The 12798-nt window shown below is 38.3% G+C and overlaps 1 protein-coding gene across 2 annotated transcripts in view; it reads left to right on the top strand.

The window, feature by feature from the left end:
• The window catches only part of LGR4 (leucine rich repeat containing G protein-coupled receptor 4), a 117919-nt gene that overhangs the window by 71836 nt on the left and 33285 nt on the right, over positions 1 to 12798 (top strand). For both annotated transcript variants that reach the window (XM_044682158.1, XM_044682157.1), the window contains 2 exons: positions 2471 to 2542; positions 4029 to 4100. In XM_044682158.1, coding sequence (XP_044538093.1) covers positions 2471 to 2542; positions 4029 to 4100 — 144 coding nt within the window. The remainder of the gene's footprint in view (positions 1 to 2470; positions 2543 to 4028; positions 4101 to 12798) is intronic.

Here is a 12798-nt window from a genome sequence, read left to right as displayed (position 1 = left end):
TCTGTTGCTTTTCTTGTCAGTTTAGCAGATAGATAAAAGCAGAATAGCAAGATTCCTGATGCCTAGCCTGACACATTTAGCCATGTGAAAAACAAAAGAATGTCACTCTGTATCTGTAGTTCTGCTGTCTTGGTAGTGACTTTTGTCCATCTTTCAGAAAAAGACGCATTGTAATGGCCTTACTTAAGAATTTTTGATAATTATGGTATTAATTTATTAGTAGTGGAGAACATGTGTTTTGTGGCTGTTACCTCCTCTTTCTCAGTATTTACAAGAAGGACAGATTTGGGGAGAAGAAGCCAGTTTTTTGCTCGATTGTGATTATGGACCTGTATCAGTTGACAAGTTAGGATTAGCAGGTGTTCTGCATTTCATCACTCCCCTTCTCACTTGGAAAAGTTTATTGTATTGTTTACTGGCACAGCAGAAATTATCAGACCACACAGGGAAAGCTTACAGAAACATGGCCAGGTTTAAAGTAGTAGTCAGTGGGGGATAAAAATGAGAGTTGATGACATTAGGTGATTTTATGACATTTTCTTATTTGGAAATTGCAGGTTCTCTCACTGTAAGCAGTGCATGTAGTAGAGAGGAGAAAACCCTTGGTTCTGGAGTGAGAGGTCTTGGGTTCAAACCCTTCCTCTGACACTACTTGTGTGACCTTGGGCAAGACATTTAACTACCTTGGACCTCAGTTTCCTCATTTTTAAAAGACAGGCTTGGACTAAATGAATTCTAAAATTCCTTCCAGGTTTAAATTTATAAGGCTAGGAACCCCCAAATATAGACACAGTTGACTTCTCTCCCTTTTCCCCTCTTCTTTCCTCCTCCTTCCCCTTACCTACTTCTGTGTATCAACTCTAAAACAGAAGAGTGGCAACAACTAGACAGTGGGTGGGTTTAATGATTTGCCCAGGGTCACATAGCAAAAAGTGTCTGAGGCCAAATTTAAACCCAGGTCCTCAACTCCAGGCCTGGTACTCTACCCATGGTGCTACCTACCTGCCCCTGGAGTCTGACTTCTTAACCTTATGGTTTTATTTAAGAAGAGTTCAGCCAGAGCAGGCAAGATATTTTTGGACCAGGATACAAAATGGCTTCTTGGACCACATGGATAAAATATGACTGTCTAAATCACACTTAATGATTTTCTCAATTTCAATAGTGAGTCTAAGAATTCAGAAGGATTTAGAGAAGGATAAGGTTGAAAGCTTGATAGCTTTGGAGCAGTAATAGCTTTGTGACTCTGGACAAGTCACTAAGCTTCTGTTTGCTTCTATTTCCTAATCTGTAAAATGGGAATAATAATATCATCTACCTCCCAGGGTAGCAGTGAGGATCAAATGAGATATTTGTGAAAGGGGCACATAACAGGTGCTTTGTAAATGCTTTTTTCCCTCTTTTCTACCCACCTAGTCACTCCTTGACTTAGGAAGTCATTATCTATAATAATAAATTAAAATATAGAATTTTTAAAATGAAGAATAAAAGAGAGATGGGAAGTTAATTCAACATATATGACATCATCTCAATTTTCATAGGTCTTCACCTCTTCTAAGAATTAAGGGAAGCAACTTCCTCTATATCTATTTTATTTATTTTTCCTATCTCTTTAGTGTCTATCAACAAAGATTCATTAAGTATCTACTATGTCATTATAATTATATACTGTTCATTTTTGTTGCTGCTGTTGTTATTTGTGTTATCACTGTGTGTATTGTTTTGCTTCATTTTGCTTAAGTTACGTAAGTTTTCCATTTGTCCCTGTTATGAATTTTTAGCATTTCTTATGCTGTAATAATATTCTAGTACATTCATGTGCCACAATTTGTTTAGCCATTCCCAATTTATAAACATTATTTATAGCCTTAAAAAAAAAAAGCCCAACTCTCCTTTCCCCCATAGAACTCTTTCTTGTTCCATAGAAATAATTAAGGAAAAACTACTGACATGGCGATTGTATCTAACAATATATATAACATTCAGCACCAGTAGTCCCCCACCTCTGTACCCAGAAGAAGGAAGTGTGTTTCATTATCTATCTTATGGAACCATTATTGGTCAGTAATGTGCTCTGGAATGGAGAAATGAAAATAAAATTCAGATAAAGAAGATCAATATGAAACCATTTGATGTTACTCTGCTGTACGTAGGACTATATTTGGATTTTTGTCTCTATATGGTATATTGTCCTCCTTAGCACAGTGTGTGGCACATAGTAGGTGCTTAATGAATGCTTGTTGATTGAATGATTTTTAAATGCCCAAGAAAATCTTCCTTTTCCCCCTGGCCTTTTTTAGATTTTTTTCTTACATTTTAAGAGTTATTTCAAGATGTATACATTTCTCTCTTTATCAGCTATGCTTTAAAGATATCTTTATGATTCATTGCTCTAATCATATGTTAGGTGGCTGTAAATATCTTGAATTCTAACAGGTTGAATTATTATCTCTCCCTTTTTTTTTTCCAGACGATTGGCTGGCAATGACCTTTCCTTTATCCACCCAAAGGCCTTGTCTGGGTTGAAAGAGCTCAAAGTTCTGTAAGTAATGACATTTTTTGCATTTCACAGCCAGCCCTGTGTTTTCTTTTTGAATTAGTTGGTATGCTTTCTGCTGATGCCTTTTAAGGGAGCAAGAGAAGGGAGAAGTGGGTTGGCCGTTTAGGCAATTTAGAGAAACGGGCATTCAAATACTCTTTCCTAGAGATGTAGCAAAAGTTAACATCTTAATTAACCAATAAAAGCTCAGCATTAAAGTCAGATGTTAGTTTTTTAAATAGCATTTAATGCATGGGATCAAAACTGTAGTCAGGGGGTTAAGAACTCTTAGATATTCTCTAGGATTTGATTTATGCTTTTCTACTCTGGGGGTTTAATTAGTAGCAAAGTGAAGATGGTCTTGAAGGGCACCAAATGATTTATTTTTTTTGTCCTGGCTGGGGACCATTTTCTTTCTTTTTTGCATCCTATTAAGAGATTATAGAGCGTGGAGTATTGTGCACTAGGGGTATAGCAGAATGTAAACTCTGAGGACAGGAGAGATAGAGAGAGTGTGTGTGTGCACACACAGGTGTGTGCTATAGCTTGGCACTAGATTTGTCATTATCTTAGAATTGAGAAACTAGAATATGGTTCAGATAAAGAAAAAGAATATGAAACAATGTGAGTAAATGTGCTCCCACTTACACTGGCCCAAGCAGGACAGTATTTATTTTTGTTTGTACATAGTTGTATGTTATTCCCCCCCCCCCCATTAGACTGGAAACTCCTTGAGAGTATGAACAATTCTTGTCTTTGTACCCCAGCACTTGGTCCAGTGTGTGGCACATAGTATGTGCTTAATAAATGCTTGTTGAATGAATGATTTTTAAAAGCCCAGGAAAATCCTTCCCTTGCCTGGGGCACTGAGGAGTTTGTGGTGAGACTGGAAGAGTCTGGGAGACCTGGATCTCTGACTTCTGAGTCACCTCTATCTCATATTACACAGCCTCTTGCCTTGCATATAGCAGCCACTAATAAATGTTTGTTGACATTGAATTTTAGCCATTTCTTCCCTCGAAGACTGATTCCACTTAGACTGACTTCTGGTCCCCGATACCCATCCCATCTCACCCTCTGAATCAGTTGCTCCTCTTTGTCCTTCCCTTCCCATCCTACTTATTCCCTTCCCTTGTGGATTCCTTCTCATGAAAGGTCTTCAATTATTTAAGCACCGATTAAGTGCTTATTGCATACATGCAAGGCACTATGTTTGGTGTTGAGGATATAAAGACCAAAATAAAATGGTTCCTGTCTTCAAAGAGCTTATGTCCTTCTAGGGGTAACAACATGTATGCAGGTGAGTCTGTACAAAACCTTGAAACAGTAATTGGATGACCATAGGGGAAAGAGTAAGAATCTCATTCTAATACAGATAGGATTCTATGCCCTTTGAGTTCTCTTCTGGCCCTGGGGTTCCATCTTCTTTCTGTATGTATGGATCAGATGGAGAAGGATATTTCCTAACTAATGAAAGTTTTTCTTCCAGAACACTCCAGAACAATCAGTTGAAAACGGTTCCTAGTGAAGCCATTCGAGGACTGAGTGCTCTACAGTCTTTGTAAGTAGGCTTTTGCCTTCATGTGGGCACTTTGGAATAGTCTAATGTGGTGATTGTAAGAAACTAAATTTCTTTTTGAGGTACTTGGATGCAAATAGAGATCTATCAGCCCCTTTGTGACTTTTTGAAGACTAAGAATAAAGTTTGTGAGAGCTGATCATTACATTTACACTTCAAAAATCAACAAACCCTACAAATCAAGACTTAGTTAATTGTTTGTTGATTATCCAGATTCAGAAAGTGATGGAGACAATGTTAATAATGCTGATTAATCTTAGAGAGGTGTCATGAGGATTCCCCCCACCAGATGTGATTAATCATTTCTTTACACACCACTGTATTTACACACACACTGGCTAAAATCCTCTAGAACTTACCCTAGTGAATGTTGAATGTAGTTTGGCATTTTGTGTGCAGAGACCCAAGTCTTGTTGGTTGACTTGTTAAAATTTAAATTTTGCTACCATCTGAGGGGTTTGCCTAGAGGATGGAGAAAAAAAGTTGTACAGCTCTAGTGTATATTTTCCAACATAGAGGGGAATAAGGTCCCAACAGTACAGAAATTTATACCCTGTTGAGGATATAGTGACATTATTAAAAACTGTAGGAGCCTGGGATTTAGTTAGCAGGCTCCCTGAACCTAGCTTGCCTTTTCTATACCAACTGACTTAAGAATGGTTATATTTCAGAGGATAATGATGCAAACCTCAGTGGATAAAAAGAAGAAAACAATGGTTGAAAGCAAGAATTAAATTAAATTGAAAATTAAAAGCAAAAATTGCTGAGGTTTTCTCTTACCCTACCTTCCCCACCTAGGTGTTGTCATGGGCAGGTTCTTCCTTATAATTGAAACTTTGCCTTTCCCATATTGACTGTGAAAGCTCTGTTTGCAGCACTTCTCCTATTAACATAGGCTTCTTTTGACCTTGTACCATGACCCTGTGTTCTTTTAACCTTGGTAAGACAGAGTTATTTAGCAATAAGAGATTGACTGATTGTGCCCCACAGCTCGCTCTTTCACAAATTCTTCTTGGAAAATAGAAGGCTATATTTATTAAGCATATACAATTAAAGACTGATCACATTGGAGTTAGGAGTCTAGGAGCTTAGAACTAGAAAGGAGGCCATTGAGGTCTACCTTCTCATTTGACAGTTGAAGAACAGAAGTAGACAGAATCAGAGATTGCCAAGGCTCACAAAGGTAGTAAGTAGTAGAACCAGGCTTTGAATCCAAGTTCTGTCATTCCAAAGCTCATGTTTGTTCCATTAATTTCACTGGCAGCTAGGTGGTATATTATGGATAGAATGCTGGACTTGGTATCAGAAAGTCCAAATTCAGATCTGGCCTCAGATACTTCCTAGCCGTGTGACCATGGATGGAAAGGTCACTAAAACAGACGCTCAGTTTCCTTATCTCTAAAGTAGGCATAATAGCCCCTACCTCCCAAGCTTGCTGTGAGAATAAAGCTAGGTGAGACTTGTAAACACTTTGCAAACCTTAAAGTGTTCTATAAGTGCTAGTACATTGCACTGATCAGGCCATCCAAAGAAAGACAAATTTGGTCAGACAGGAGCTTTCATACGTTCTAATAGTCAACCATAGCATATATGCTGTATAATCAGGCAAAGAAAATACATACACAAGAGGGAGATGAAAAACAGACAATGAGAGGGAGGAGAGATTGTGCATCCACCCAGAGGTACATTCCTGGGTGTTATTGACAGGTGGCAGTTTTTATTGAGGGGCATCTGAGAAGAGGGCAAAACAGTAAAGACATCTTAGAATAAAAAAGAGCTTCTTAGCTGTGGTTGGGAGGTGAAGGGGGAAGAAGAGACAAACAGGGAGGAAGAAAAGAGAGGGGGAGAAGCCGAAGGAAGAGGCGAGATGGGGATAGACCTGATCTTTGTTTGAGCATATCGCTTTCTTTCAGCCTGCCTGGCCTGCAAACCTTTGCTCCTTCTCTGGGTACATCAGTTTGGTCGTTTCAGTGAAGCTCCTTGTAAAGCCCTCAGACTGTCTTTCTCAGTGACCATCCTGATTTACTGTGGAAGCTGCTGAATGAACGCTTTGTTAGTATGCACTATTAGTTGTGGTCTGCTGTGTTCACCTGGGTCTTAGACTAACTTTGTTTTGTTTTCTTTGGCCTCATTTCTTTTATTATAGTTTATTCTTGGGCACATTTTTCCAAAGTTGTCCTTTCATCCAGTGTCTTTATGACAAACACTGCAGTGCAATTTGAGTTGGCCTGTGGGCTGCCATGTAGAGACTTCCCCCAGCCCCCTTTTAAAACCCTTACCTTGTATCTTTGAATCAATACTATGTATGGGTTCCAAGGAAGAAGAGTAATAAGGGTCAGGCAATGAGGGTTAAGTGACTTGCCCAGGGTCACACGGTTAGGAAGTATCTGAGGCCAAATTTGAATCCATAACCTCCCATCTCTTAGCCTGACCCTCTATTCACTGAGCTACCTATGATCCCTCTCCATTGCTCCTTAAATCTTCCTTGTGTCCTTTAAATGTACTACAGCAGTGATGGGCAACCTTTTGAGCTTGGTGGGTCAAAATTTGCCAGAAAACTGAGCATAACTCGGGTGGTGTGTCACTTTGAGAAAAAAAATCATAATNAAAATGTATAATTATAATATATAACTATTTAATAAACCAAAATGGGTAAATTAATATAGGTAGAATTGTCGTCTATAGTGCACAGAGTGTCCACACTACACTAAAGCAAATGTTTCATCCTTGGCATGAGGCCCCATACTTTTCTGTATGCGGCCGCATGTAATTAAAAATGGCTACATGTGTCAGTTCTGACACACACGCCATAGGTTTGCCATCATCATACTAGAGGCAGCTGGTCTGGTGGATAGAGCACAGAACTTGGAGTAGGAAAACCAGAGGTCAAATGTGACCTCAGATACTTCCTAACTGACTGATCCTAGACAAGTCAGTCAACCTTCTTTTATCTCAGTTTCCTTATCTGTAAAATGTATAGTAACACACATTTACCTAATATATACTTATAAGTACAGTAATACAGTAAAATGGATTGTAATAACACCTACCGTCCAAGATTGGGGGGGGGTGCAGTGATTGTGAGACTTAAGGGAAGATAATATTGTAAGGTACTTTGCAAACCTTAAAGCTCTATATAAATGCCAGCTTTTGTTATTCTTATTCTTATTAGAGGTCTTCTCACTTGTATCATCTCTTTATCTTCATCTTTTCTTCTAATTTTCCTTATTGATTTTTGCTTTTGCTCTCATATGTCAATCACTTTACACCCAGACAGTTTATGTTTAAATGATGCCTTATATCATTAGCCGATTTTCTCCCAAGGTAGAATCAGTTTCAATTTTTGTAAAGCTCTTTGTTTTCTAACAAATGTTCAGAATTGGGGGCAGCTAGGTGTCTCAGTGGATTGAGAGCCAGGCCTAGATACAGGAGGTCCTAGGTTCAAATGTGGCCTCAGACATTTCCTAGCTGTGTGAACCTGGGCTAGTCACTTGACCCCCATTGCCTAGCCCTTACCACTCTTCTGCCTTAGTACCAATACCCAGTATTGATTCTAAGACAAAGGTAAGGGTTTTAAAAAAATTAAAAACAAAAAAATACCAAGTGTTCAGTATTTGTGGACCTTTTTGAAGAGAGTTCTTGGTATACATGCTCAAAACCATTCATTGGTAGTTAGAGATGATTTGACTTTTTGATTTTCTAAAACCCTTTGGTATATATTTGGTGTATTATTTATATGTGTATGTGTGTGTATCTCTATCTATATCTATACAAAAAAATAGATGTTTAGGCCCACATTTGACAAATGAGAAAGCCGAGCATGAGAGAAGTTAAGTGACTTCTCCAAGGTCTTATAGCTAGTAATTTCCTGAAGTGAGATTTGAACCTAGGGTCTTCTTGACTCCAAGTGGAGCATCTGGTCTCCCATTGCATGCCCAGTCTCTCCTCTGCTACTTAATCTTATGCTAAAAAATAGCCATATAGTCTCGGGCAAATCCCTCTTTGACCTTGGTTTCTTTATCTATAAAATGGCAAGAAGTTCATAATTTTAGAACTTAGAGATGATCTAATGTGACCCTCCCCTCCCCTCCCCTCCCCATTTTATAGAGGAGGAAACTGGTGGCTTATTTAGAATTCATTCATTCATTTAAAGTGGCTTAGGCAAAAATTCATGTCTTGATGTAAACTGACTTGTTTAAAAGGACAAGGCATGTCCCATAGTAGAAAGAATGCTTGACTTGGCATCAGGGGACTTGGTTTGAGTTCAGTTCAACTCACCACTTACTAGTTCTGTAACCTTGCATCAGTAAGTCCTTTGAGCCTCAGTTAACCTGTCTGTAAAATAAGAGGATTGGACTAGATGACTTCCAAGATCCCTTACAGCGATCTAAGCTGTCAGAAATCAAACATTAACTTTGACAGCTCCAAAATAAATATTTCAATACTTAAGGGAAAATAAATATATAAAGAAACATTTACTCCCAAGGTACTTATGTGTAAGACAATAAATGTTTTATATCTCCCACCTGAAATCAGAGCTATTATATTTATTTTTTTCCTTCTGTGTTTAAAACAAAGATGCACTGACTGGCTCATTTACCTGGGTTTGACGTTAGCAGCTGCAGCTGTATGGGCTGTGGGACTCCAGATGAGCAGGTTGAATGCATTCTTTCATGGAAATCAGAGTTTTCCTTGCTCAATAAATCTGGTTTGCATTATAAACAGTTTACTGTGAGGTGTCTCCATTGCTCCCTTGGGTCTGAATTTGTTAGGCTTTTCTGATTCTAGTTTCCATTTCTTCCTAACTGTCCACATTTACTTCAGGAGCTGCTGGGCAAAGAGCTTGTCTGCTCGTAAGTCTCTTCTCAATTGTTTTTAGTCATGTCTACCTCTTCGTGACTCCATTTGGGGTTTTCTTGCCAAAGATACTTTGGAGGGGTTTGCCATCTCCTTCTCCAGCTCTTTTTGTAGGCAAGGAAACCAAAGCAAACTGTGTTAAGTGACTTGCTCAGGGTCATACACCTAGTTAGTGTCTGAAGCCAGATTTAAACTTATAAAGAGGAGTCTTCCCAATTCCAGGCCCAGTGCTCTGTGCACTGAGCTGCCTAGCTGCTATTCCAAGTCTTAGTGACCAGAAGGCTATTCTAATTACATTAATTACTTTTAAATAGAATCGATTTGGATACTGGATCTGTTACTTTGTTATTTGAACTAAATGCTCAATAAGGCAGTATACATAATTTAAGATAGGGATAATGTTAAAAATAACACTTTACAAAAACCCATATGCTTTCCCCCCCTTAAAATGATTTTCAAAGAGGGTGTGTTATGTTTAGCATTCATTTATTCAATATTTAAATGCTTGCTTTGACATTTTTTCCTTTCATTTTTGAGCTGATGTGCCAACTTAAAAAAATATTCTGGAATGTTTTCATCTACATCTGTACTGTTCAGTAGCTGTGGCTTTGAGAGCTGCTCTCTTTGAGGAAGAAAAGGGATGGTTTTGTTAGTCTAGTGGGTGTAGTTGTCAAGTTAGATACAATTGAAATTCTCTCCTGATGTTAAAAGGCCTTATCTGCACTTAACTGGGTTTGAAAATCTGATCTTTAATGCTGAATTATTGGAGAGATTTCCTTATGGTTTTCATGTAGTGCTCTGTAGGATCAAAGTTCATTTATTACCTATTGTAAATGGCCAGAAGTAGTTGGATTTGGAAGAGCGTGCCTGATGGTTACCTTAAAAAATATCAATAGCCCATTTTCACATTTCATAGTATATGAGCATAAGGTGACAGCTATAAAAAGTTGAAAGTACTCACTGAACAGGATATTAAAATAACAAGTCAGAACTGCTCAAATTAATATTTTAAATATTTCTTAGTCATAGCTGAAAAACTGAAACATTATACACCCAACTTTGCTTTGAAACAAGGATTTTTTTTAACCCTTCTTGTGTCTTGGTGCAATTAGAGGATTTCTAGTGGAAGAATAGATCCAGTGCTGGCCCTAGTCAGGATCTGAGTTTAGATCTAGCCTCAGGCACTTACTAGCTATATGACTTAACTCTATTTGCTTCAGTTTCTTCATCTGTAAAATGAACTAGAAAAAGAAATGGTGAGCCACTTCAGTGTCCTTGCCAAGAAAACTCCAGATGGGGGTCATTGAGAGTTGGACATGACTGAACAACAATAACAACTAGAGATAATAGCACCTCCCTCTCAAAACTGTGGAGAGGATAAAATGGGATAATATTTATATAGCTCTTTGCAAACCCAAAAGATTTACATAAATATATATATATATATATCTTTTTTTCCCTTCATCATCATATGGACACAGGATAGTAAATAGAATGCTGCATTTGGAGGCGAAGGACCAAGGTTTGAATACTGTCTCTGCTACTTCTTATTTGGGTGGCCTTTTGGGAAATCCCTTTACTTCTTGGGTTCCTAGTTTCCCCATCCATAAAAGGAATGGGTTGGACTAGATAAATTTTAAAATCCTTTCCAATTCGAAATAGATACAATGATCCTAGAAATAGCTGGGACTAATTGAATTTATAATAACCATGTGAGATTTCCATTTTCAGAAGAGTATTAGAAAGGGGAGGAAGAGGACTTCAGTCAGGCATTAAGATCCTGATGTTGAAGTTTATAGGTATTTCCTGAAAGGTTACTACCTCCATCTAGATTATATGACTTTGTTCATCAATCTTATCTTTCTATCTTCCCACCCAGGGCAGAGTGTTATAGAAAACTTTTCCAGTAAGTTGTAAAAGGAAAATCCTAGATTTGGAATTACTTCTTAAGAAATTCAATTATAATCTTATAAGTGGAAATAAAAGTAGGGGAAAGACTTGAACACTGAATGGACAACCTTTTAGCAAGCAAATTTTGTTTCCCCTAAATAAAGGGAAAACTGTTTGCATTTTGGAACTTAAATGCCAAAATTCCTTAAGATGCAAAAATAGCTATTATTTTGTAAGACATATGATGTCATATATAATCTCTTAAAAGGATCAATTGTAGCATTTCTTAAGTTAAATCCAGTCTTTAGCTAGGAGTGAATATTAATAACATAGGTCTGTAATAGAAAGGCATAGTGTTGTGTCTCTTGGCAACCCCGTAACACCCTAACCACTTCCTTACTGTCTTCATACCATGTGAGCTCTTAGTTTGTATTACTTTTTGTGTCTTGAAAGAAATTTCTACCTTCTACCACAGGACAGATTTTAAGAATGGGGCGCCTTATGTGCTACTTTGAGTCTTCCTTCCTTCCTTCCTTCCTTTCTTTTTTCTTTCTTTCCCATAGGATTTAGAGTTGGAAAGTATTCTTCTCTTTTTACTGAGGAGGACACTGAAGAGGCCATCCATATCACGCAGTTAATTAGCTCATGAATCATAGGTTCATTGGATACTTGATAGAGGGCTAAAAAGGGATTTTAGAGATCACATAACCAGTCAATCCATTAGCTTTCTTAAGGGTCTTGTAGGTGCTAGGCCCAAGCCTAGGCAGTAGAGATACAAAGATACAAATGAGAAAACTCCTGCTCTCAAGAAGTTTTTATTCATTGTTGTTATAATAATAATAGCTAGAATACGTATAACACTTAAAGATTCAGAAAGGTCTTTATGTATATTATTTCATCGGATCCTCACCAACTTGGGAGCTTACATGTTGTTAACCTCATTTCACATTTGAGGATACTAAGGCAGAGTGGTTAAATGATTTGCCATGGGTCACATAGCTAGTAAGTGTCTTGAGGTAGGATTTAAACTCATATCATTCTGATTCTGGGTCCAACCTTCTATCCAGCATAATAGCTAACTGCTTTTATCAGGAGCCACAACATGTGCATGTGTGTATATATGCATATCTATATCTATACAGATAGGTGGATAGATGATGGATAGATAATAGATTGATAGATAGATGGATAGATGATAGACGAATAGATGATAGATAGATGGATAGATGGTGGATGATGGATGGATAGAAAGGAATAGGGGACTGGACTTGAGAGATGTCTCCCAGATAAGGAAGTTCTCTTATCATTATTATTATCATCATCTCTGTAACTTATAGTCAGAGCATGCTGTGCCTGGGGTCACATAGCCAGTTATGTGCCAAAGAGGGATCTTCATCTAGATTTAAAGCTGGCTCGATAAAAAAGATGAATAAGGTACACAGCTCCTGTTATTCTTGCTCCCTCCCTCATCTGGCCTAGGTGTGGTGGTGGTGGTGGTGGTCTAGACAGTGCAGGTGCGAGGCAGTTCTACCAGTTTATAGGCCTTGGGCTCGATTTTCAGAGGTCAGGAATGCAGTGGTAGGAAGCAAGTGTGGGAGCCAAGGAAAGCTGGAACTATTGAAGAAGGGAGGAGCTGAATGAATGCTCGGATTTGAGCAAAGGACCTACCTGGAGCTCACTGAGTAAGGGGATCTTTCAAGTGTCAGGCTTTCCTATGGTGAGGTGTGGTGGTGAAGGAAGCATTTGGCTCAGTGTTGGTAGGGCTTTTTATTAAAGTTGCCAGTGGTTTTGTTAAGCTCAGACTTCAGATTAGGCTGTTGGCAGATGCCTTTCTCTCCTACCCAACTGAAGGCATCATGTACTTATACCCCTCAAGGCAGAGATTCTTTACCTTGTTTGTGTCATGGACATCTTTGAAAGTCTGGTGAAGTCT

Source organism: Gracilinanus agilis, chromosome 6 (assembly GCF_016433145.1).
Source record: "Gracilinanus agilis isolate LMUSP501 chromosome 6, AgileGrace, whole genome shotgun sequence".
In the NCBI taxonomy this organism is placed as follows: domain Eukaryota; kingdom Metazoa; phylum Chordata; class Mammalia; order Didelphimorphia; family Didelphidae; genus Gracilinanus; species Gracilinanus agilis.
The sequence above is the reverse complement of the archived record's forward strand: the minus strand, read 5'-3'. Positions and strand labels throughout refer to the sequence as shown.